Below are 26,385 nucleotides of genomic sequence, written 5' to 3'. Positions count from 1 at the left end.
ACGGAATTGTGATATTCCATAAAAAATATTCAGAAAATAGTTATTGAGACATTACAATGATTGAAGCATAGTATTGGGGAAATTCTATGGAATATAGACCTACTGGATTGTGCACATTTTTCGAATATTCTTATAATTATCAGAAATTTGTATTGAAAATACATTGTAATCTAAATCAAATTCCACAAAAGGCTGGCCACTAATGGTGGGACATGCATGTTTATTATGTTTGCACACATGTTCATCATCCATGTTTTGTCATCAGCAAGAGGCTTCCAACATAAATTAAACAACCAATAACAATAAATAAACTAGGAAAAAATGGAAAACTACAATGATAGACAAATAATTCAATATCAAATACAGCAACAAAGAAAAAACACAAAAAATCGAAGATACAAAAACTTAATTTCAAAACATTTTTGCCTCCAAGCCTTTTCCTGTTGATGAGACAACAATGTTTGACGACATGTGTATCATGGAAATCTACTGTTAGTGGCCAACCTTAATAATAATTATAAACCAATTTTTATTTTTAGAGAAAAAAATCAACTTTTTGAAATGAATGAACACAGAGGAATGAATATAGATTTTTATGTGATAGGGGTATCGATCCTCATTATATTATTTCATCCTCATGGTCGCTTATTAGAAATAATTCTTATGATTTTGTAATTGTTTCTTATTAAATAATCAAATTTAAATTTGAAAGGACAGGCACAGCTCTGTCATCACTTCAAAAGTTTAACGGTTCTCCACATGAGCGCTGTTAGCCACCTATGACGTCATTCATTCATATCCTTCCATTCAAAATGGTTGACATGTCCATTTGACTTCTCTCGGCATCTTTTAGCGGTTGAACTGTTGATAGCTTTCATTCAAACAACTGTTTATAATTATCTCAATTTATCATGAATAATTCAACGGCATTATTTGCTTGTTCTAAGTGCTTCAAACGTTATCCTTTTGAGGACTTATCTTCCGGTCAACAGTTGTGTAAGGTAAGGTACAATATTGTTTTGAATATTTTGACACATGATTGCTTGTTGAAGGTTTGAACATAACCAATTCAAAAATAAATAAAACGGCTTTAAAGATTATTTTCATCAATAATTGAAAGAATTCAATCATAAAGCTCAAGTTCTTTTTGTTATCTCTCTTGAGAAATAATATTTTCAACTGTAAAAATCATTCAATCCATTTATGACTCAGATTTACAGTTACAATCAACATGTTGGCTATTTTCTGTTGCTTTCTCTAATATTTTATACATTTCAATCTAAAAAATGTTGATAAAAAGTTTTGGCATTAGTTTTCTGATTATTTCTCTTGTTTAGATTTGTTGCATAATAATATTATTGAAGCCAAGCCAACTTTTGACTTTTACCTAACCTCAAAGTTTTCCTTATTGTTTGGTTAGCTTTTTTAAAATCTACAGCAACTTACTTTTTAACCAATAACCATTCAAGTTTCCTGATCTTCCATTCTCTTAATATATTCTAGGTAGCCTAAGCGGTTCGTAGTTCAAAATAAATAAATTGATTTTTTTATGGCTTCTTCCAAGGAAGGTTTGTTTATGTTAATGTGATGTAATTTTGTTTGAACTCTTCAAGATTTTTAAATACGTCTTTCTAACGTTTGTAAACCAATTTTAGTGCCAAAAGTTTATAAAAATTATAGTTGAATAACTAGGCTATTAATAATATTAGAAAATTAGAAATTTGAACTACTTGTGAATTGTATTGTAGGCTAGTCGTTATTGCTCAATATGGTTTAAAACTAATATTTTTTTACAGGAATGTAGAGGATCGTATCCAATAGTAAAATGCACCTACTGTCGATCAGAATTCCAGCAAATGAAGTAAGTAACAAAATATTTTTACCTTTTCTTCCAATTTGATAGAGTAAAGTTAAATTTACTGCAGGCAGATAGCTAAGATAAGTCAATAAAAGCAATATGAAGTAATATACTATGATGTAAATTCCTAATTGAGTTTATCTTTGTTTTTTTATTCATTAATAGGATAATTTTAATCTACAGAAGATTTATCTACAATTCACATATCTATCTCTTGTACTAAAATGAATTAAGCTTAGAATGCATTTAGAATTCACGACTCCTGCAGCCACAGGACTGCTGGGAAGACGGATAAAGTAAAGTAATGAAAATGAAAATAATAAAAAATGTGTAAATATTCACAAGCTCTAGGTATAAATTTATTTAATTCTATAAATAATTAATATAAGTTATAGAAATTAGAAATCCTATACCCTAAATAATTTTTGTGAGTGATAGTCGAATGTTTTAACATTTAAGGCCGGCTTCCAAGCTCGGGATTTAGCTAAGTTCTAGACTTTGAACAGCTGGAGTCAGAAAATTAGCTTTCCGAAACGAAGTTTTTGTGACAATCTTTGTCTTCTCATTTCTATAGGTGGAGAAAAATAATTCAAAATAGCTGAAACTTTACACTACTTTCTCTTTATTTTATTTTGTGTTCAATTTTATAGATTTTCAAAATTCAATTTAAACCTGACTATGACTGCGACTAAGCCCACTACCTCTTTCCACTATTTCTTTGTTTACGGAGGTAGTGCTACGCCCCGTTTTGGAAAGCCAATTTTCTGACTCCAGCTGTTTAAAGTCTAAAACTTAGCTAAATCCCGAGCTCGAAAACCGGTCCTTAAGATAGTTGAACGACGTATAAGGTCATTGAACTTTTCTTTATTAATAGGCTACTTGGTGACTAATTGTTGAAAATCGTTATCTAATACCAGTCATCTCATATCTCACTCTAAATTCCTTATAGACAATCTCATGAGTCATCAAGTATAACTCAAACAAAATTGAGGGAATTACGTTCTATTAATATTTGTAGGTACCTATAATAGTCATGGTAGATCAATTATAACTCAAACAATATTGAGGGAATTACGTTGTATTAATATTTGTAGATACCTATAATAGTTATGGTAGATCAATCATAACTCAAACAAAATTGAGGGAATTACGTTCTATTAATATTTGTAGGTACCTATAATAGTTATGGTAGATTGCTAACGAATATTACTCATATGAATAAATCGTGCCATTCTTCCAACTACCTAACAATTCCAAATGGCTTTACTTTATTATAATATAGATTTTACTTATTTTTAATGTGATTGCTTAATATCTCTTGCCCACAGCAAAGTAAACACAAGCACAATTTGCAACAAATGTGAACATAATGTGAAGCTGTACGGCAAGCCATCAGCGTGTGAGAACTGCAACATAATCGCCGCCTTTATCGGCAGCAAATGCCAACGATGTACCAACTCTGAGAAGAAGTATGGACCTCCAGTCACCTGTGAACAGTGCAAGCAGAAGTGTGCCTTTGACAGGAAGGATGACGACAAGAAGGTAGGTAGTCTAGGTGTTTAGTCGTCTATGCTCCAAGAGTAGTCTAGTTTAGGTAGTTCTAAGTCTAAGTCTAGTTAGTTAGTTTAGTCTAGTTGTCTATGGTCCAAGCGCTACCGACTTTGAAAAGAAATATGGACCTCTAGTCATCTGTGAACAGTGGAAGCAGAAGTGTACCTTTGACAGGAAGGATGATGACAAGAAGGTGGGTAGTCTAGGTGTTTAGTCGTGAGGACGAGTGGCAGAGTGTGAATGGTTGCTTTGCCAGTGCTCGTCTTCATTGGCCTTCGATTGCCATCTCTCCGATTTTTGTCGAGCGAAGGCGAGTTGCCAGCCGAGCATCCACAAATGGTCACATTGCAGTGTGGATGGCAAGATCAACGTGGCAAAGATGGTGAGCGACTTGGCAAGCCACTGGGCCAGCGACTGTGATAGTTTGGACTAGGCCTTAGGGTAGTCCATTTGTTTAGTCGTCTATGGTCTAATGTCAAGCATGTGCCACCTACTCAGGGTAGTCCATTTGTTTAGTCGTCTATGGTTAATGTCAAGCATGTGCCACCTACTCTGAGAAGAAGTATGGACCACCCACACAGGATTATGTTCTAGGTGTTTATTAGTCTATGGTCCAAAGGTCTTCACACACCTATAGTGAGGTCCACGTTATAATGGTAGTGGAGAAAGATATAGTGAGGTCCACGTTATAATGGCAGTGAAGAAAGATAGGAGAAAAACGTTGCCAAGTCTCTCCATTTTGCCACTGACTGTACACAGCTGTTACTCAATTCATCCCATTAAATTTAATCTAATAATAATTATCATTTCCTTGATAAAATAATTAATTTATTGTCAAATTAATCAAGAAAATATATTTTTTCATAATTTGATTCAAAAATTTGCTTTCATACCTGAGATCAGATTTTTATTTTTATACAAACCTGAAATGGCGGCTAATCTAAAAAGCTGTGATACAACAATCTGAATTTCAAAACAACAGAAATTAAGTTATTTGGTAGGTATTCTATTCCAATTTCTTTTAAAAATAATAGAAATCCTATTTAAAAATAAGTAATTTCAATGGATTAATTCTAAAATAACTTTTCAATATTATTTATACCGGTACGAGTAGGTCTAACCTATAGGGTAGGCTAACTGAAGCATGGATGAAGTCCAGGATGGTTAGTTATCAACTTTTAAAATGTCATTTCAGGTATTTTAATTTGTGTTTCTCATACGGTAATGTTTAAAAATTATTTCAGTGTTTCAAAAATACATTTTAAATCAATTATACGACTTGTGTACTCAAGTATTTTGATAGAATGAAGAAAAAAAATGGCGGCTGAGTCAGTTTGGTCAGTTTTGTACAGTCACTGTAAAAAGTGAAAATAAAATATTCTGGCAAATAGACAACATTGCAAAGCGAGAGAGAGATAGTGCTATCTGTTTTGTTGTATGATAGAAAAGGACAGCAACAGTATTGTCAATCGTACACTGCCATTATAATGTGGACCTCACTATTAATAGGAGACCAACATTGCCGATCCTCGTCTTGTCAATGCCTTCTATAGACGATAGCTGACACAGGTTTATTGATGTAACATTAACTGTTCATTCTAGTTAAAAATGATCAATCTTATTTTATTAAACAATACATTATATTTTTCAATAATTTCATAATAATTTTTCATAATAAGGATGAAATATTTTGTTAATTGATTATTAATCTTACATTATTGAAGGACGATCTGACAACAGAGCGAAACAAGGAAGAGATAGCGCTATCCGCTTTGTTGAATGGTAGACAAGGATAGCAATACCATTGCTAATCAAACACTGCCATTATAACGTGGACCTCACTTTAGCTACGGGTAGCTCGGAATTGGTATTTGGAAGAAGTAGCCGCCCTATCTCCCAATGTTAAATCCACACTACGCAGTCTTTCCCGTTCACACCAGCGTAGCGTAGCAATGTTGTATTTCAACATTGAGAGATATAGGACGTCTGTCCCGTTAATACCAGCGTAGCGTAGCAATGTTGTATTTCAACATTGAGAGATATAGGACGGCTACGTCTTTATTTATTTATTATTTTTTACAATGAAGCACAGATTGGGAGAGAAAAACTAAGAATACCTTGTACATTTTCTCTCCCAAATTTAGGAGAAGACGTTTTCCCAGCTACACGTAGCTAGGTGTGTGAAGACCTTAAGATAAGTCATTTAACGTTGTAAATTTAATGAAAATGGCCGGCCTTCTAAAGTAGATGATTTGATTCAAGTTATTTCGGACTGAACCATCTATAACCACATGAATTGGAACAGTTCAGAAATGAGATTGGAAGTTTTCACATTGATCGATAGTGAGTTGCGACTTTGGCTGAAATTCATCTGTCGGTGACAATCAGCCAATCGGAAAACATGTTAGATGTGACGATGAATGTCGGCCGACAATCGGTAAGTGTGGAAACGGCAAATAAGTTTGGTGATTGAAGATGAGTTCACCCGTTTCAAAACTTATCAGATTGTGCGTCGGGTTCGAACCAGTATGAACAATATATGCCGGTGCGACAAAATTAGTTTACAAAACTTGCAGGTTCTGTCATGATAAGTGTGGTGACACTCTCTAATGTTCAATGTCTAATTCAAAAATGCTATCACGCCAGGAGAGTGTGTAGAATGTAAAAATAGAGAGCTTTTCAAATTATCTTTGATTTGTGGAGATTTTGACATTTTCAATAAGGCTCTAGAGATGATGATGTAGTATGATTATTTCAAAATTATTTCAAGCTTTGTCTTCTGTTTTGTGTCTCATATTAGTTCCACTTTTATAAAATAATATAAGAAAAGTTAGCATGAGAAGATATTACATGTTACAGGGCGTGTATGTTCCAAATTTCACTGTTAACTCAAGCCGATAGTCCTAGTAGCTCTTTTTCGTGAAGCTATGAGACGCTGGTAGTCTCTCATACTGTGCCGTTCTTACACTCTCACCTGGCCTCAAAACAGTAATAATAGATATTAATCGGCTTGAGTTATGACAATGTATGGTACGACAGCGCAAGTTAAAATAGGAAACAAACTGAGCCACTCATTCAATGTTACAACCGGTGTAAGACAAGGTGACTCACTGTCAGCAACCCTCTTCAATTTGATGCTTCAAACAATACTTCAGAAGATAGGTACTATAGGAAGATAGGAAGATAGGTATTGTGTTAAGTAACACAATACTTAACAGAACAAGTCAAATACTGGCCTATGCGGATGATGTGGTGCTGATAGCAAGGAATCGCGATAAGTTGAAAGAGATTTTCAGCACAATGAAAGAGGAAGCAAGGGAGCTGGGTCTGGAAATTAATATTGGAAAGACTAAGTATATGAGAATGTCTGCAAATGAAAGAAGAAGGCACGTAGACAACTTGATACTATCAGATGATTGCAGCATTGAAGGTGTCAGTGAGTTTAAGTATCTTGGAGTTACACTGACAGCCGACAATAAGACTAGCCAAGAAATTTCTAGCAGAATTATGATGGGCGTATTTTGCAAATCAAAGGATTTTTAAGAGTAGAATAGTATCAAGAGCAACTAAAGTGAAAATGTACAAGACGTTAGTCCGACCGGTTGTGACATATGGAGCAGAGACATGGACACTGCTGAGCAGGGATGAAAGAGCACTGAAGTCATTCGAGAGAAAGATGTATCGAAGGATCTGGGGACTACTATGTGATGGAGGAGTTTGGAGAACCAGACATAACAGCAGATTCGATGAGGCTATAAGGGAAGGAAATATTGTACGATTTATTAAGGCAAGAAGGATGGAATGGCTTGGACATGTGGTGAGAATGAATATGGATAGGACACAACTTAGACTGCTGGGTGGACGAATGATGGGGACGAGAAAGAGAGGAAGACCGAGAACGAGATGGATAAATGATGTGATAGGTGATCTGCGTGTGCTGGGCGTATCCAACAACTGGCGGCAAAGATCCCAGAGAAGAGATGATTAGAGGCATTGTGTTGAGGAGGCCAAGGTCCACCCAGGACTGTAGAGCCAACTAAAGTAAGTAAGGAATCGGCTTGAGTTAACAAAAAAATAAGACTTGAAATTTGGGAAATGAACGACCTTTACCAAGGAATATCTTCTTATGATATCTTTTCTCTATACTGTAACACAATATTATTAGATTTCTGATATTAATCATGATCCTCTTTCATATTTTTCTCTTCTTGTAGGTACAAACTCCATCCAATCTTCCACTTCTCGATCCTGAAACCAATCCTACTTCATTTTCTGTTCCTGATCCTGATTCAATGTTGAATAAAGAAAGAGAGGAAGTGTATGACAAGAATAACGAGGAAGACAAAGAAAACAGATTTATCAGTACTTACAAAGAAATCCAGGACTATGTTTGTATCTCTTCATTTCAATGTAGCTTACCATAACTTACTGAATTTATTCTAAGATAACAAATAAACTTAATGGTAGTTCGTGGGTAATTTCAATTCAATTCAATTCTTTATTGCCAGAATTTAACAATGCAACAAATCAAGGTTAATAAATCAACACTTATTACAAGGAAATAAAATTAACTACCGCGAACTAAAAACTAAAAAATTTTTCAGGCACCACCAGCAAAAAGAAAAGTCTTTGATCACTAGTGGGAGTCGCAAAAAGTCCGATTTAAAGTAAAAACTGAAAACAAAATACAATTTACAATACAAAATCGAGTTGATGACAAGAAAAAAAAACACTTCACTGCAAAAAACAAAAGAGTGATAACGAATTTTGAGAGAGAGACAAAAAAGATTTTCCAATAGGAAAAACTAAAATAAAACAGAGATAAAAAAAATATGACTACCATTCAGGTCTCAGGAATTATTACAAAAAATAAAATAGAGATTGCTTTATAAAAAATATATATAAATATAGGCTATTATTGCCACCATTCTGGTCCCAGGGAAAAGAAATACTTTTCCTTAATCAAAACCTCTATTCCCTTCAAATCTACTCTTTGATGAATATCAATTGTATTAATAAATCTAGAACTCATATACATCAACTGTCTTCTTAACATGCTCAACTTAGAATCTTGAACAACATACCTCAGCGAACTGTCTGGTCTCAAGTTGTAAAATGTTTTATCAATCCTACAGAATTTATCATTATTTTTGACTATATATTTGAAGAGTCTCTTGAAATAAAGTTGCCTTACTGTCAAAACTTTGTAATCAAATAATTATCTCAAGTATGATAGTAGATATTATAATTTATCATGTTCAATAGTATTAAATAATTCAGTATTAGCAGTGTTCTACGAGGTAGGCTAGGGCTAGCAAAGTAGTTCTTGAAATTTACAAATAATTTAGTAATCCGGATCTTCTTCATAATGAGTGAGACTCGGATTCAAATTGTCAGCTTCCCTTAGAAAAAATATCAAATATTCCTATTAAACTTATGCTGATAGTTCCAAGTGATACTTCCCGTAATATATTATTCATTTTAATATATTATCTAATTATTATAGTGAAGTCCATGTTATAATAGCAGTGTACGATTGACAATACTGTTGCTATCCTTTTCTATCATACAACAAAGCAGATAGTGCTATCTCTCTCTCGCTTTGCAATGTTGTCGGTTTGACAGAATATTTTATTTTTACTTTTGACAGTGACTGTACAAAAGTAAACAAACAATTCTCAGCCGCCATTTTTTTTCTTCATTCTATCAAAATACTCGAGTACACACGTCGTAAATAAAAATGATTTACGTGATTAAAAATGTATTTTTCGAACAATTAAATAATTTTTAGACATTACCCTATGAGAAACACAAATTAAAATACCTGAAATGACATTTTAAAAGTTGATAACTAACCATCCTAGACTTCATCCATGCTTCAGTTAACCTATACGTAAAGGTTAGACCTACTCGTACCGGTATAAATAATATTGAAAGGTTATTTTAGAATTATTTCCATTGAAATTACTTATTTTGAAAAGGATTTCTATGGGAAGGTCCCACCGCCTGAATATATAATTTATGCCGTCAATGGGCCTTACGACTGTCATACTTCAGCCGGGACCGACAGTTTAACGTGCCCATCCGATAACACGGGAGTGATCTGGTTAAAAAACTTTTGGTTGTGAGAGGGTATGAACCCGGGATCTCTATGCTGCTATTTTTAAAAGAAATTGGAATAGAATAACTACCAAATAACTTAATTTCTGTTGTTTTGAAATTCAGATTGTTGTATCAAGCTTTTAAATTGGCCGCCATTACAGGTTTGTACAAAAATAAAAATCTGATCTCAGTTATGAAAGCAAATTTTTGAATCAAATTATGAAAAAATATATTTTCTTGATCAATTTTACATTGAATCGATTATTTTATCAAGGAAATGATAATTATTATTAGATCAATTTTAATTAGATGAATTGAGTAACAGCTGTGTACACTCAGTTGCAAAATGGAGAGACTTGGCAACGTTTATCTCCTATCTTTCTTCACTGCCATTATAACGTGGACCTCACTATAGAATGGTAAATAGTGGAGTATGGTCGCATTATTTCATATCTCACTAGTTCATTTTTTGCTCACTGCATAAAAATGTGAAACTTTAGATCTTGATTGTAATCATGGTGCTCTGCTTATTATTTTTTATCATCGAATCATAGTTATAATTTTTTATTGATGTTCTATCTTTATTGTCAATTGAATGATGGATTATTTCCAATTTATTCTCTAATTAATTTAAATATTGTTTTTGTAGGTTGATGGGAAACTGCTGTGTTGGCTGTGCACTCTGTCGTTCAAGAGAGCGCTGGCCAAAACGAAGCAGAGTGATGCAGAGAGGAAAGCTCACATGAAAATGGTTGCTCAAAAAGCCAACAAAAATAAGGAACCCAAGTGAGTTCAACTACAATTAGTTTTCTTTTCAATCGCATATGTGATTCACATTATGGTAAGTTACAATCACATTGAGATATCACTGATTTGTAGGATGTAGAATAGTTTTCTACTTCCAATGATAAAAGTTTTCTTCTTCCAATGATAACATATTTCTTATATGGGGAAGTTTTGTGATAAGCTGGGTACAGAATTTCACACCAAAGCTTGTTTCGAGCCGGGCGGAGCAATACGATGCCGAGCCGAGCGGAATCTGCTTGCGTTTGCACTGAAGCCGATTGCCGATTCGCCCAGTAGGTTTTCTAGTCTTGTAGTGAGAAGTGTGTAAGTGTATACTCTCAGATCAAGTTCTCATTGTCAGTTGGATGTGAAATAATAATATCACCTACTTTGATGATCATGTTACTGAATAGTAAGTAGTTCCTCACTTGATGATGATCATAGGGGAGGAAGAAGATCCTGGACTCACGATATCAATAAAGATCACGAGACTAGTGGACAGTTCGCAACCCTATGAGAAACACAAATTAAAATTAAAAATGTATTTTTGGAACAATGAAATAATTTTTAGACATTACCCTATGAGAAACACAAATTAAAATACCTGAAATGACATTTTAAAAGTTGATAACTAACCATCCTAGACTTCATCCATGCTTCAGTTAACTTATACGTAAAGGTTAGACATACTCGTACCGGTATAAATAATATTGAAAGGTTATTTTAGAATTATTTCCATTGAAATTACTTATTTTAAAAAGGATTTCTATTTTCCTATTATTTTTAAAAGAAGTAAAGTAAATTCGTATGACTTTTGTTGGTGTGGAGTCCCTTGCGGGAAGGTCCCACCGCCTGAATATATAATTTATGCCGTCAATGGGCCTTACGACTGTCATACTTCAGCCGGGACCGACAGTTTAACGTGCCCATCCGATAACACGGGAGTGATCTGGTTAAAAAACTTTTGGTTGTGAGAGGGTATGAACACGGGATCTCTATGCTGCTATTTTTGAAAGAAATTGGAATAGAATAACTACCAAATAACTTAATTTCTGTTGTTTTGAAATTCAGATTGTTGTATCAAGCTTTTAAATTAGCCGCCATTACAGGTTTGTACAAAAATAAAAATCTGATCTCAGTTATGAAAGCAAATTTTTTAATCAAATTATGAAAAAATATATTTTCTTGATCAATTTTACATTGAATCGATTATTTTATCAAGGAAATGATAATTATTATTAGATCAATTTTAATGAGATGAATTGAGTAACAGCTGTGTACACTCAGTTGCAAAATGGAGAGACTTGGCAACGTTTATCTCCTATCTTTCTTCACTGCCATTATAACGTGGACCTCACTATAGAATGGTAAATAGTGGAGTATGGTCGCATTATTTCATATCTCACTTGTTCATTTTTTGCTCACTGCTTAAAAATATGAAACTTTAGATCTTGATTGTAATCATGATGCTCTGCTTTATTATTGTTTTGTATTTTCTATCATCGAATAATAGTTTCATGTTTTTCTGGTGTTCTATTTTTATTGTCAATTGAATGATGGATTATTTCCAATTTATTCTCTAATTAATGTATATTGTTTTTCTAGGTTGATGGGAAACTGCTGTGTTGGCTGTGCACTCTGTCGTTCAAGAGAGCGCTGGCGAAAACGAAGCAGAGTGATGCAGAGAGGAAAGCTCACATGAAAATGGTTGCTCAAAAAGCCAACAAAAATAAGGAACCCAAGTGAGTTCAACTACAATTAGTTTTCTTTTCAATCGCTTATGTGATTCACATCATGGTAAATTACAATCACATTGAGATATCACTGAATTGTAGAATGTAGAATAGTTTTCTACTTCCAATTATAACATTTTTCTTATATGGGGAAGTTTTGTGATAAGCTGGGTACAGAATTTCAAAGCGAATTTCACACCAAAGCTTTTTTCGAGCCGGGCGGAGCAATACGATGCCGAGCCGAGCGGAATCTGCTTGCGTTTGCACTGAAGCCGATTGCCGATTCGCTCAGTAGGTTTTCTAGTCTTGTAGTGAGAAGTGTGTAAGTGTATACTCTCAGATCAAGTTCTCATTGTCAGTTGGATGTGAAATAATAATATCATCTACTTTGATGATGATGTTACTGAATAGTAGTTCCTCACTTGATGATGATCATAGGGGAGGAAGAAGATCCTGGACTCACGATATCAATAAAGATCACGAGACTAGTGGACAGTTCGCAACTCTATACAAGCAACTCCGAGAAGATGAAGAAAGGTTTTGGAGATATTTTAGAATAAGTACCCATTCATTTCATTATTTAACCTACTCCACAGCGGAGGTTTTTATTGTATAGAATAAATCAACATTTCTATGTCAATATTCATTGTAGACATTTTTCAAGTTGAAAATACAAAATACTGCTAAACTCACTACGTGGGAAGATCCAACTAAACTGAAAGAAGGCAGAATCCGCTTGGCCGAAAACGCTCGAGTCGGCCGTCAAGCCGACTGCACAAATCCGCTCGGCTCGGCCCGGCGTTGATTTGAATGTTCCCGACTATATCCTGCATAGTTAGCGCACAAGCGGATTCCGCTCGGCCCGGCCCAGCTTTGGTGTGAAACCCCACTTTAGCGCCACGCACATTCCGTGTCATCAGCTGATTATATATGTATTTGTACAGAAACAGTAAAATAGCAGAAACAGGAAGCTCTCCGATTGGCTGATTGGATTAACGAATCAGCCATTCGGAGAGCTTCCTGTCCTGCCGACTCGTCTGCCTTCATTGCAAAAACGCATTAAAAATGCTTCATGTGGCTTGACTCTTGGGCTCAACATACACTTACTCGACTCTAGTCGAGAGCATGTGTTTTCAAATGGTGACGTCGCGGGGACTACTAGAATCGACTGGTCACCATTTGAAAACACATGCTATCGACTAGAGTCGAGTCTCTTTTCGACCTGAGTCGCGTAAGTGTGAGTTGAGCCTCAAGGTGCGTACAGATTCATCTGTACATGAGCAATTCACTTTTAATCAGTTTGTTGCTAGCGCACAAACTTTGTTTTGCTTGCAACGCCAAATATTATATATTTTATTATTATTTAGTGTCAATAAAAGCTTTTGTATTTTTGTTAGTAAATTTCTAATGTATGAAACTGAATTTTGTTTTCCATGTTTTGTGAATTATTTATATGAATTTGGCAATAAATTTGATTTGATTTGAATCAGCTGACTATATCTGTATTTTTACAGAAACGGTAAGATACAGATGTAAAAAGCTTGGCATCAGCTGATTAAAAGTGAATTGCTCACGTTCGCGGCGCGTATATCTGTACCCACCTTAACACTTACATAATGAGTTCTCGACTTACTTCTAACTCGACTGATTTTCTTTCTTAAATTTTTTTTTTTTTTTTAGATTACGTCCTAAAGACTCCAGTCATGGAGTATAAGACAAGTCATGTTATTACATAATAATTCTAACACTAAGTAGTTCAACCTAGTTTAGGTTTGAAAGGAATTCTTGTACACTATAAAAAGCTTTATCAACTAAATATTTTTTCATTTGTTTTTTGAAAATCTTCAAATCATCATTACTTTTCAAGATTTGAGGTAGCTTGTTATAAAATTTCCTACCAATATAATCTGGTTTTTGTTCAAATAACCTACTATTGTGACCCATTATATGATAATCTGCTCTGTTTCGCGTATTATACTCATGAACATCTGAATTCTGGATCACACCACTCGTTTTCACATGCATTACAACTTCATATACATACAAAGATGGCACAGTTAATAGACCAAGCTTTTTAAATAAAGGCCTACAAGAGTCTAACCTATTCACTTTCTCTATACATCTGAGTGCCTTCTTTTGAATCTTAAACACTCTGTCCATATTTTGTTGAGATGAATTACCCCATACTAAAATAGCATACCTAATATGAGATAGTATAAGTCCATGGTAAGCAGTTAACAGTAGTTTTTTATCATTCAGCCTAGCAAGCTGCCGCAGGACAAATACCCCAGATGATATCTTATTACATATCCTCTCAATGTAAGGATGCCATGTTAATTTCCTGTCCAATAAAATTCCCAAGAATGCTACTTTCTCTTCTTGGTCTAATTCATTTTCCTCTACAAACACATTTATTTCTCTATCCTCTACTGAATTATATTTACTTTTGAATTGTAGGAATTGACATTTTTTACTATTTATTGTTAATTGCCTTTGCTTCAAGAATTGGACAATTTACTGTACTCCAGTAAAAGCATTTATTTCTAGACTATCTAATAAATAATTGTTAAAGATAAGCGATGTGTCATCAGCAAACAACAGAGCTCTGTGATCTTTTAACTCTTTTGGTAATTGGTTCACATACAACAGAAACAGTAAGGGACCCAGAATTGAGCCTTGAGGTACTCCAGCCTGGACCTCCAGTTTTTGAGATTTATTTTTACTATTTCATTCCCATCCACCTTGGTAAGCTCAACACACTGGTTTCTACCTATGAGATATGATTCAAACCATTTTAGTTCTATACCATTCACACCTACAGTTTTTAGTATTTCCAATAATATTCTATGGTTCACACAATCAAAAGCTTTGGATAAATCAAGAAATATTGCGGCTGCCTTCTCACCTGAATCTATTATATCTATTAGTCTTTCAACAAGGGATACTATTGCAGTCTTAGTAGATTTCCCTTTCTGGAACCCATGCTGTTCATCACATGTGAAATTAATTTCTTCCAGGTGCATCAATAACCTATTTAAAACTACTCTTTCAAAAATTTTACTTATTACATTTAGAATACTAATGGGTCTATAATTTTCAACTCTTTCAGAATCACCGCTCTTGAAAATTGGCAAAATTTTTCCTTGTTTCAGATCATCAGGGAAAATACCCTGCTCTAGTGAAGTATTAAGGAGATGCAATAAAGGGTCCAGTAATTCATTTTCACATTCTTTTAAAATTTTGCTTTAGACCCCATCCAATCCTACTGTTTTTTTGTTATTCAAATTTTTTATTATTCTTGACAACTCATCTCTTGATAATGGATGAAATTTAAATACCTTTTCAATTGGCTCAGCATTTAATGTAGTTGTATTATAAGTATTAGTGTTCAGTGACTTTTGGAGATTATATGCAACCTGTTGATAATATTTATTGAAAAAGTTACAAATGTCTATACTATCATCCATATAATTTCCATGTTCATCGATTATCCTAGGGACATTAGTAACTGTATCCTTTTGAGCTGCTCTCCTATTTCTATTAATTACCTCCCAAACAGCAGAGTTAAAATTGGTACTAGTTGTTAATATTTCAGCTGTTTTCTTACACTTAGCTTTCCTCACTTCTTTTGCATAGTTTTTCTTTAGACATTTGTATTTGACCTCACTCGGAACATCCCTCACTAATTTAAATTCCTCATAAGCTTCTCTAACAATATTTCTTTGAGTAAGGATATCTTCAGTTATCCATTCATCTACTTTGTTTAATTTACTTTTTACTTTGACTTTTTTTATCGGACAGCATACACTAATGTGAAATCTTAGAGTATCAATGAATTGCTTATATTTGTAATTTAGGTTACAACTGTTATAAACACTACTCCAATTTTCTTGAAGCAGTTCCTGCTTCAAACAATTTATATTTCCTAGCTCATATTGCTGAATTTCTTTCACAAAAGTTTTTTTTCTGCTTGGATTCTGGCCCTGCAACTTAACATCTAAAATTTGATAGTTATGATCTGATAGATCTGAGCTACCTAACCTGACATTACAACCTTCTATATTTGTGAGGATATTATCAATAATTGTCTGTGAAGTTCGAGTTACTCTTGTATATTCGTGGACCTTAATGTCTAAATTATTCATATTAATAATATCTCTAATATCCTCTGTCCTTTTATCCTGCCTGGCAAAATCGGTATTGAAATCTCCTACTACTATAACATTTGTGAAACGAGCGGTTGTAATTTCCAAAAGTGTATGGAGCAGCTCACAAAATTGTTGCCAGTCTCCATTTGGTGACCTATAGATACCTAACACTACTACCTCAAATCGATCATCAATTTTTAACCTTAGTCCCGTCACCTCTAAATCCATCTCAACAGAAAATCTCTTAACAAAATCCAGTTCATAAGTTTGGGTATGTTTAGCATTGCTAGTGAATATACATACACCACCACTTCTATGAGCTATTCTACAAAATTCTGATCTCAGTGAATAGCCTGGAATCCTAACTTGATTTATTTCCTTTATTTTTAAGCCATGCTCTGTGAAAATAACAATGTCAGGATCCTCCTGTTTAAGAAATACTTCTAATCTGTTAATTTTGTTGCGAAGATACTGAATATTTTGATGATAAATACTAAAAACCTTACCATCTTGTGCTACTCTATCTCTAGTATTTGTAGCTATTTCCCTTTCACTGTTTTGAGCCAGTTTACTAAAAAATCGATATTTGTTTTTTTGACTGTTTTTAAACCAGAGGATTGCAAACGGCTTCCAATCAGCTCTGCCAATCTATTACAAAAGATTACTTTGCCAGATCGATTTAGATGCAACCCATGATTAGTGAAGTTATGTCTTTTCAGCCTTTCATTTAGAATTATGATTTAAATTATGATCCTTGATTGAATTTTCTACCGTTTGTATGATTCTTGTTGACATGATTATGTCCTTCGCACACTTTTTGCACTAATATCTGTTGTTAAGTCATAGAGAAAGCATATATTTTGTACTATATTGAGATTCACTTTGATTCTCATGTACTGTATTTAGTCTGATTGTTGACAAAACACGAATAGTTCCATTTTTGTCCGCCAGACTACGCAGCCACAACAAGCGTCCGCAGCGGCCCGACGTGACGAAAATGGCGGCCAATCAAGACGGCTCCGCCCCGCAAGGAGGCGGCCCCACCCCCGACGGAGGCCAGCCGCCCCCCAACAAGATGGCCAGGGGGAGCGGAGGACACCACCACCACCACCGCACCCACCACCACCCCGGTGACCCCCTCGACCCCAACTCGTCCGACCACGTGGTCGCCATGACCCAACTCAAGGAGCAGATGGCCAGTCTGCAGAAACAGCTGGCGCAGAAGGATTCGCTCATACTGTCCAAAGATAAGATGGTCAGTTGGTGTTGTTCAATAATTAGTGTTTCTCTGGAAATAACGTTTTTGTCAATACTATAGCTATGTAGGATAAGGATTAATGAGCTATAGTGAGGTCCACGTTATAATGGCAGTGAAGAAATATAGGAGGAAAACGTTGCCAAGTCTCTACATTTTGCCACTGACTGTACACAGCTGTTACTCAATTCATCCCACTAAATTTGATCTAATAATAATTATCATTTCCTTGATAAAATAATCAATTTAATGTCAAATTAATCAAGAAAATATATTTTTCATAATTTGATTCAAAAATTTGCTTTCATAACTGAGATTAGATGATTATTTTTATGCAAACCTGAAATGGCGGCTAATTTAAAAAGCTGTGATGCAATAATCTGAATTTCAAAACAACAGAAATTGAGTTATTTGGTAGGTATTCTATTCCAATTTCTTTTAAAAATAATATAAAAAATATAAAACCTATTTAAAATAAGTAATTTCAATGGAAATAATTCTGAAATAACCTTTCAATATTATTTTATACCGGTACGAGTAGGTCTAACCTATACGTGTAGGCTAACTGAAGCGTAGATGAAGTCTAGGATGGTTAGTTATCAACTTTTAAAATGTCATTTCAGGTATTTTAATTTGTGTTTCTCATACGGTAATACTGTATCTAAAAATTATTTCATTGTTTCAAAATACATTTTAAATCAATTATACGACTTGTGTACTCAAGTATTTTGATAGAATGAAGAAAAAAAATGGCGGCTGAGAATTATTTGTTTACTTTTGTCAGTCACTGTCAAAAGTAAAAATAAAATATTCTGACAAACAGACAACATTGCAAAGCTAGCGAGAGATAGCGCTATGTGTTTTGTTGTATGATAGAAAAGGACAGCAACAGTATTGTCAATCGTACACTGCCATTATAACGTGGACCTCACTATAATTCTTTTTATCCTAAGTACACAGCAATTTTCATACCTTGGTGCCGATGTAAATAATGCTAACAGATTGAGTGAAAGCAGAGAGTAATAGCTGGCAATCGTGCCTATTATGCCAATATTAAATGAATCACCTCTCAGTCTCTATCTAGGGTAACCAAACTGAAAATTTACAAGACGCTGAGCCGACCAATAATCACTTGAGGGTCAGAGGCATGGAATGTCACCGCTGTTGATTGATGCCTCTAAACTGAGAATTTTTGAAAGAGAAAATTCCAAGAACAATGCTGTCAAGCTGTAGATAGATAGATATATATTACGTCTGGTTGGCCTCAGCGGCGTCAGACAAGTCAAAGTGCTAGCAAATAGCGAGACACCATTAATTTTTCATGAAATTTATATCTAGTATATAATTACTATTTGTCTTTCACTCTATTACAGTAGTCAAAATAGTACTTCAGACTATAAAAAAACACTCCTCCTTTAGAAATAATTTCAAACTTCGTTTAAACTCTTTTATCGTTAATATTTCCCGCAACCGAATTGGTAGTACTTGGTAAATCTTTCTACCAATATAACTGGGTTTTTCTTCATACAAAGTCAATCTATGATATTCCGAGAAGGTACTCTTATGCCATTTAGTATATATTCATGCGTCTTATTAATAGTCTATAGTGAACACCTTCTAATATATACACACATTTCCAAAATATAGAGACAGGGAACAGTGAGAATCTCCATTTCAATAAAATAGTCTTTACAATGTGTTTGTGGATGCAACCTCAACATAGTGCGCAATGCTTTCTTTTGACAAATGAAAATTTGCTGAAGGTTACTCTCTCTAGCTCCCCATAGGGCCACTGAATATGTAATATGTGACTCCACTAAGCAATGATAGACCGACTTCAATAGAGGCTTATTATTCAATTTACTTAATTACTCAATTTACTCAATTTACTTAAATTTGTCCTTAAGACAAAAATTCCACTCGCTATTTTACTTTCAATCTTATCCAATTGTTCCCCCCAACCCAGCCCTTCCTGTAAAATAAACATTAATAGGACTTATTGACTGCACTAAAATCTGGATTCTACGCAATCTGTTTTTCCACTGGACACTACTTGAACCAGGCACTACACTAGTTGAAACGGTTTTCTTCTTTTGAGCATCCGCACCATATTCTCCTCATTAGCATATGGTACAAATACTTGATTGTTGATGCTTTTTGGTAATAAATGAAATCAAAATGTTTAAATGGATTTTTGTTTAGTAGTGAAGTTGTCACCACCATTAATTTATTAAACTAGTGATATGTTCATTTTGAATGTTTGTTTCACAGATAACGGAACTAAAAGCGAAATTTTTCACCGCCGAACAAGAGCTGCGTGGCCGGATGAACAGCGAACAAAAGGACTTCGAAAAGAAGGTTGGTCATTTCACTTTTTCATTATTACTCTTACCGTCTATTCACTAGGTACTATCATAGAGAAACAATAGCGTAAGTAGATATCCCATGGTATAGGGCGTTTATGTTGCAACTTTTACTGTTATCTCAAGCCGATTACTGTCGATTGTTGTCGAATTTTACTGTTTTGTTGGGGTGAGAGTGTATGAACGGCACAATATGAGAGACTACCAGTGTCACACAGCTTCACGGGAAAGAATTACATGAACTATCGGCTTGAGATAACAGTAAAAATTGCGAAATAAACGCCCTATACCATGGGATATCTACTTATGCTATTGTTTCTCTATGGTACTATACATTAATGATTTATCACGAAAGAACAGTGGAACTATCGAAAGATTAAAGATGATGGAGAAACGAAAGATGGTGAAATTCAATCTATAGTGAGGTCCATACTATAATGACAGTATTTGAATGATATTAGTGTTGCTACCCTTGTCTATCATTCGAAAAAGCAGATAGCGCTATCCTTTTCTTGCTCCGTAACATTGCCCGACGGGTTTTTAACAATGTAGAAATATAATTAATTATCTAAATATGTATTCTTAATTATAAAAAATCATTATTTTAATAATTGAGAAATATATTATTAATATACACCTTAGTATTGATACTAATGAGCAAATTTGATGTAACCCAATTTACTAGATATGGTGATATGAGTGAAAGATTAATGTAAGAACTGTGAGTGATAGGTTGCTATAGTGTGGTCCACTTTATAATGGCAGTGGATGAAGATAGAAGAATAGCGATGCCGATTTTCTGCATTAATTAATTATATTTCTACACTGTCAAAAATATAATTGTCTTCGTTGTGGACCTAGAAAAGGATATTACCACCGGCTTTGTCAAATACTAGACAAGGATAGCAAAACCAAAGTTGATCAAATACTGTCATTATAACATGGACCTCACTATAGTCTTTTCATTCTTTTTTCACTTCTCCAAGAATTGAAAATAAATTTATATTCATTCATACTTGCAGACGCAGAGTATTGTATACTTTCAGCAAGTAGTATTTTTTTATTCCTAATTCACATTTTTTTTTTTTTTTTTTGATAAAACAACATACCGACATTTAATCATTATTGTCCATTGTATAATTTATTATTACTTTATACATTTTATTCATTATTTTTGATCTTGCTGAGCTGTCTATTTTTATCTTATTGCTTGTGATTGTAGATATTGTGAATTGGAATAAAAAAAATGTTAATTTAATTTGGCAGATGGAAATGATGGCGTCGAAAATCAAGACACTGCAGAAAGAGGTGGTGACGCTGTCGAAATCGTCCGGCAAGAAGACGTCGCTAGGAGGTGCGGCGGCGGCAGCCGCAGCTGCGGCCAAAGAGTCGAGCAATAACAGCGGCAGCGGCACAGATTCGCCATCCATCACGTAACACGCGGCGGTGGGAACCGCGCGGCTGGGAGCGGAGGCGCGGCTAGAACCGCGCGGTTTGGAGCGGAGGCGTGGTTAGAACCGCGAGGTTAGGTGCGGTGACGCGGTTAGAAACGCGGCGTGTGTGTGTAAGGGTGAGTGTGTAGTGCGTTTAAAGGTTGGTTTTCGTTTGTGCGTATCCGCGTTTGGCTGCGTATGCGATTAGTCAAAGTATCAACTATACAAAACGATAAATCCTACCTATTTGTATCATATTCACAAATCAAATTTATTCCCTCAAAAAATACAACAAAAATATCAGCATTTAAAAATTATACATTATTAATTTCACTTAATTATATTCTTTTTCTTTTACATTTACTTTTTCTATTCTTTTTCTTTTTCTGTTACATGCTTAATATTATTATCTATATGAAAATAAAACAAACCCTGGTGAATCAATTTGCCTTAATAATATAGAACTTGCTAGGTTTAATAATATCGAACTAGGTTTATAAGCCTTGCTAGGTTTTATAATATATAACTTGCTAACAATGCTAGGTTTAAGAATTATATGTTAATGTAGGTAATAATAAATAATAAAGGGAAAAGCTTACATAGGCAACATATTGCCTCTGCGTAAGCTAGAGTTGAGTTTATATTAAGAGTGTGATAGGAAAATTTAAAAACGAAATTAAGGTTTTAAATGTTAAGGTGCGTACAGATATACGCGCCGCGAACATGAGCAATTCACTTTTAATCAGCTGACTATATCTGTATTTTTACAGAAACGGTAAGATACAGATATAAAAAGCTTGGCATCAGCTGATTAAAAGTGAATTGCTCATGTTCGCGGCGCGTAAATCTGTACGCACCTTTAGGTATTAATTGGAGGAAAAGCTAAAGTAAAGTAAATAAAGATAAGATTGAAGTATTAATTAGAGGAAAATCTAAATAAGTAAATAAAGATGAGATTGATGGAAGATGCTGAAATTTTAAAGAAGCGGCGAACCGAAAATCTAATTCTTTGAAGTTTGAAGAGGATCTCTAAATAAAAAAGTATGTAGATAGCATGTTCCGAGCACCAGTCGAAGAGAGACGGGGAGTGCAAGACAACCAAGTAACGGGGCCGACCTCCCACGATAAGCGAAACGGCAAACTTCTCGTTGACCTCAAATAACCTATTTTTGAGGTGTTTTTTTAATTGAAGGAGAAACAACATTGAAAAGATTACTCTGGTTGGAATAAAGTTGAAACTTAGGCTCAACTCACACTTACGCGAATCAGGTCGAGAAGAGACTCGACTCTAGTCGTGAGCATGTGTTTCCAAATGGCGACACTCAGACCAGTCGATTCTAGTCTCCGCGACGTCACCATTTGAAAACACATGCTCTCGACTAGAGTCGAGTCTTTCCTCAATCTGAGTTGCGTAAGTGTGAGTTTAGCCTTACGAAACAAAATATGTGATATATTAGAGACAATTTGTATTTGAAAAATATCTAGTTTGTTGGATTGTGCTAACACCGACATTTGAAGTCTACCTAGTATTAAGGGTTTGAGCAGTTGGAATGAAAATGGAATTAGAATTTTTTAAATGTATATAAACAAATCTTTGATGTATAATTTTTTAGAGATATAGTTCTTGATTCTCTAAACAGAAGGGCTGTGGAATATCTTCTGTTCTTTCTTAATCTCGCCTTGAAAATTTCCCTCTGTACAATCTCTACTCTATTGATATGCAGCGCCCAATATATTAAAAACTAATAAAGTTTATGTATATTAGAAACTAATTGAACCATCTCTATATACATGATATTATAGAGAAACGATAGCACAAGTAGATATCCCATGGTATAGGGCGTTTATGTCGCAACTTTTACTGTTATCGCAAGCCGATAGCTCACGTAGTTCTTTCCTATGCAGCTGTGTGATGCTGGTAGTCTCTCAGATCGTGCCGTTCATACACTATCACCCAAACAAAACAGTAAAAATTGACAATAATCGACAGTAATCGGCTTGAGATAACAGTAAAAGTTGCGACATAAATTCTATATACCATGGGATATCTACATACGCTATTGTTTCTCTATGATGATTTGCAGCGCCCCAGGCCAGCAATCCATAAGAAAGCAATGACTGAACAAAAGCATGGTACACTTGTTTTATCCCATTAAAATTTAGAATTTCGCTGAGACACCTAAATGCAAAAATATATTTTCTCAAATTATTTGTTTCTAATATGTTCTGCCCATTTTACTCTGGAATCAAAAACAACTCACAAGTATTTATACGAATAAAATCTCTCAATTGATTCACAGGAGCAATAATTGTTGATGTGTTAGTTACTACAGTCATGTATAATAATTAACGGCTCTAAGGTATAATCTGCATTGCTTGTTAGGTTAATGGGCATGAACTTGGTTTTCGAGATGTTAGCGAGAGTATATTCCGTATTGAAATTAATTCATTTATTTATGTAACAATCAAAACTGATGTGGAAACATTGGTAGATAAAATACTAAGGCAATCCTTGTGTTACTTTTTCTTCCAAATTTAGGTGATGACACAGTACAAAAAAGTAGGTTAGGCTACCTTCATTTCTTCAATTTTTTAATGTAAATACATATAAACAAAAAAAATTGAATTTTATGTAGATTAAAAAGTAACTTAAATAACGAAATCACACTATAATATAAAATTAAATTACTTTAATATTAAATGGAATGGCGTTATGTAGGCTATATGTTTCTATCACTTACATTCATGTGGAATAATATGTAGAAAAAAACACCTAAATTCTGAAGTATATAAATATACTAAGGGCCGGTTTCCGAGCTCGGGATTTAGCTAAGTCTTAGGCCCGGTTGCACAACAGCCGGTTAAATTTTAACCGTGATTAATTTCGCGATAACCAATCAGAGAAGGCGTTTTTGAAAAGACGGCTTCTCTGATTGGTTCTCGTGGAATTAATCACGGTTAAAATTTAACCGGCTGTTGTGCAACCGGCACTTAGACTTTGAACAGCTGGAGCACAGTATACATACAGTATGGAAACTTGGCTAGTACCCTGGCGCAAAAATCCGACATCTTGTTTGGAAGCGCCGCATTGTAATAGTATTGATGGTAGATCTCGTTCACTGTCACGAGCCAATCAGAAGACCAGGATTGGAACTTCCCAAGGTCAGGTGACGTGTCTAGTATTTGCGTCATGTAAAAAGCATTGGTTAAATAGGCGTTTGATTACAAGTTTCCATTCTGTTCCTATTCTGTGGCTGGAGTCAGAAAATTGGTTTTCCAAAACGGGGCGTAGTCGCAGTCATTGGCATAGTCACGTTTGAATTGAATTTCGAAAAACTAAAAAATTGAACACAAAATAAAATAAAGAGAAAATAGTGTAAAGTTTCAGCTATTTTGAATTATTTAGGAATGTCTAATTTCGTCAAGGAAATACGTTTCCAATTATAGAAATGAGAAAATAAAAACTACAACTACTGTTATAAAAGCTGCGACTACGCCCTGTTTTGGAAAGCCAATTTTCTGACTCCAGCTGTTTAAAGTCTAGGACTTAGCTAAATCCCGAGCTCCGAAACCGGCCTCAAGTGGCAGATATGGGCAGGAGCCTTTTGTTCTTCTCTTGAAGTGTCTCAGTAAATAAGATAAATGTATAGATGGATGAAAAAATTAGTGATGGATATCAACTGAGTGAATATGATACAAATAGACACGATTCATTATTTTTGATAATTGCTATTTTGACTGATCGCATACGAAGCCGAACGCGGATATGCACAAACGAAAACCAACCTTAAAGCTGGATTACTACATATCAGTATCAATATAGGTGTCCTGTAAATTGAAAATATAATTCTCGTAAGTTTTAATGCGACTATTCATATACACGCTCGGCTGGTCTGAGTGGAAATAGTCCCTTGAAACTCATGTGGATAATATTTCCAACGTACAGGTCACGTACACTGATGTTACTGATATGTGGAAATCAGCTTTAAGGGTGCCATCGCAAGAATTGAGCTGAATTCGCACATAAAGGTGCGTACAGATATACGCGCCGCGAACATGAGCAATTCACTTTTAATCAGCTGACTATATCTGTATTTTTACAGAAACGGTAAGATACAGATATAAAAAGCTTGGCATCAGCTGATTAAAAGTGAATTGCTGATGTTCGCGGCGCGTATATCTGTACGCACCTCAACAGTGACAGTGGAAAGTGAAAATATAATTTTCAGGAGTTCTAATAGGTATATTTCAATGAAAATAATCCCATAAGAATTTATGGGAATTATATTTTCCATGTTTACTGTCTCTGTAGTGTGTGAATCCAGATTGATGTCCGGTTGAGTAGTAATAGAATACCGTTGTGTCTTATGGGAGTGTTCACAAATCGACAGAAACGTCGGCTGACAAAACTAACCACGGCCCTATTGCATGAGAAAATACCTTAGACCAGTTATAGAATAGACACGGCCCATTGTATATTCATACTGAAAGTCTATGAAGCCAACATCTACTGCCATATCACCATATCGTGACGTCAGCATCGGATAGAAAACAATGTAAACAAACTCTGCAGAAAAGTTTTCTATCCGATGATGACGTCACGATATGGTGATATGGCAGTAGATGTTGGCTTCAGAGGCTAGACTTCCCAGCGTGTCTATTCTATAACTGGTCTAAGGAAAATACTAACTAAAGCTGCGTTTACACCAAAGTTATTGAAAAAATGTTTATTTTTCCGTCCTTATAGATTCTATTAGATTGAACCATAGAGAAACAATAGCGTAAATAGATATCCCATGGTATAGGGCGTTTTTGTTGCAACTTTTACTGTTATCTCAAGCTGATAGTCCACGTAATTCTTTCCTGTGAAGCTTTATGACGCTGGTAGTCTCTCATATTGTGCCGTTCATACTCTCTTACCCGGTCAAAACAGTAAAAATCGACAGTTATCGGCTTGAGATAACAGTAAAAATGCAACATAAACGCCCTATACCATGATATATCTACTTACGCTATTGTTTCTCTATGATTGAACATAACTTATCATAAGTGCATATGTGTTTGTCAAGCTCTGTTTAATCTAATAGAATCTAAAAGGGCGGAAAAATAAACATTTTGTTAATAACTTAGGTGTAAATGCAGCTTAATAATATTAG

General features: G+C 34.7%; 1 protein-coding gene across 2 annotated transcripts; it reads left to right on the top strand.

Moving 5' to 3' along the window:
* Positions 1-803: 803 nt before the first annotated feature.
* LOC111051141 (protein FAM76A) lies at positions 804-22,345 on the top strand. 2 transcript variants are annotated; one of them, XM_039437454.1, is made up of 7 exons: positions 804-1,001; positions 1,797-1,861; positions 3,187-3,400; positions 10,161-10,297; positions 17,130-17,433; positions 19,705-19,791; positions 21,063-22,345. In XM_039437454.1, exons 1-7 carry the CDS (start codon positions 912-914, stop codon positions 21,231-21,233), a joined length of 1,068 nt encoding a protein of 355 aa, XP_039293388.1. In that variant the 5' UTR covers positions 804-911; the 3' UTR covers positions 21,234-22,345. The 2 variants fall into 2 exon arrangements, with proteins under 2 accessions (XP_039293388.1, XP_039293387.1); XM_039437453.1 differs by lacking the exon at positions 10,161-10,297 and adding an exon at positions 11,903-12,039 and having other exon boundaries at positions 807-1,001.
* The last annotated feature ends 4,040 nt before the right edge of the window (positions 22,346-26,385 follow it).

Source organism: Nilaparvata lugens, chromosome 11 (assembly GCF_014356525.2).
Source record: "Nilaparvata lugens isolate BPH chromosome 11, ASM1435652v1, whole genome shotgun sequence".
NCBI lineage: Eukaryota > Metazoa > Arthropoda > Insecta > Hemiptera > Delphacidae > Nilaparvata > Nilaparvata lugens.
This window is presented reverse-complemented; position numbering and strand designations above follow the sequence as displayed.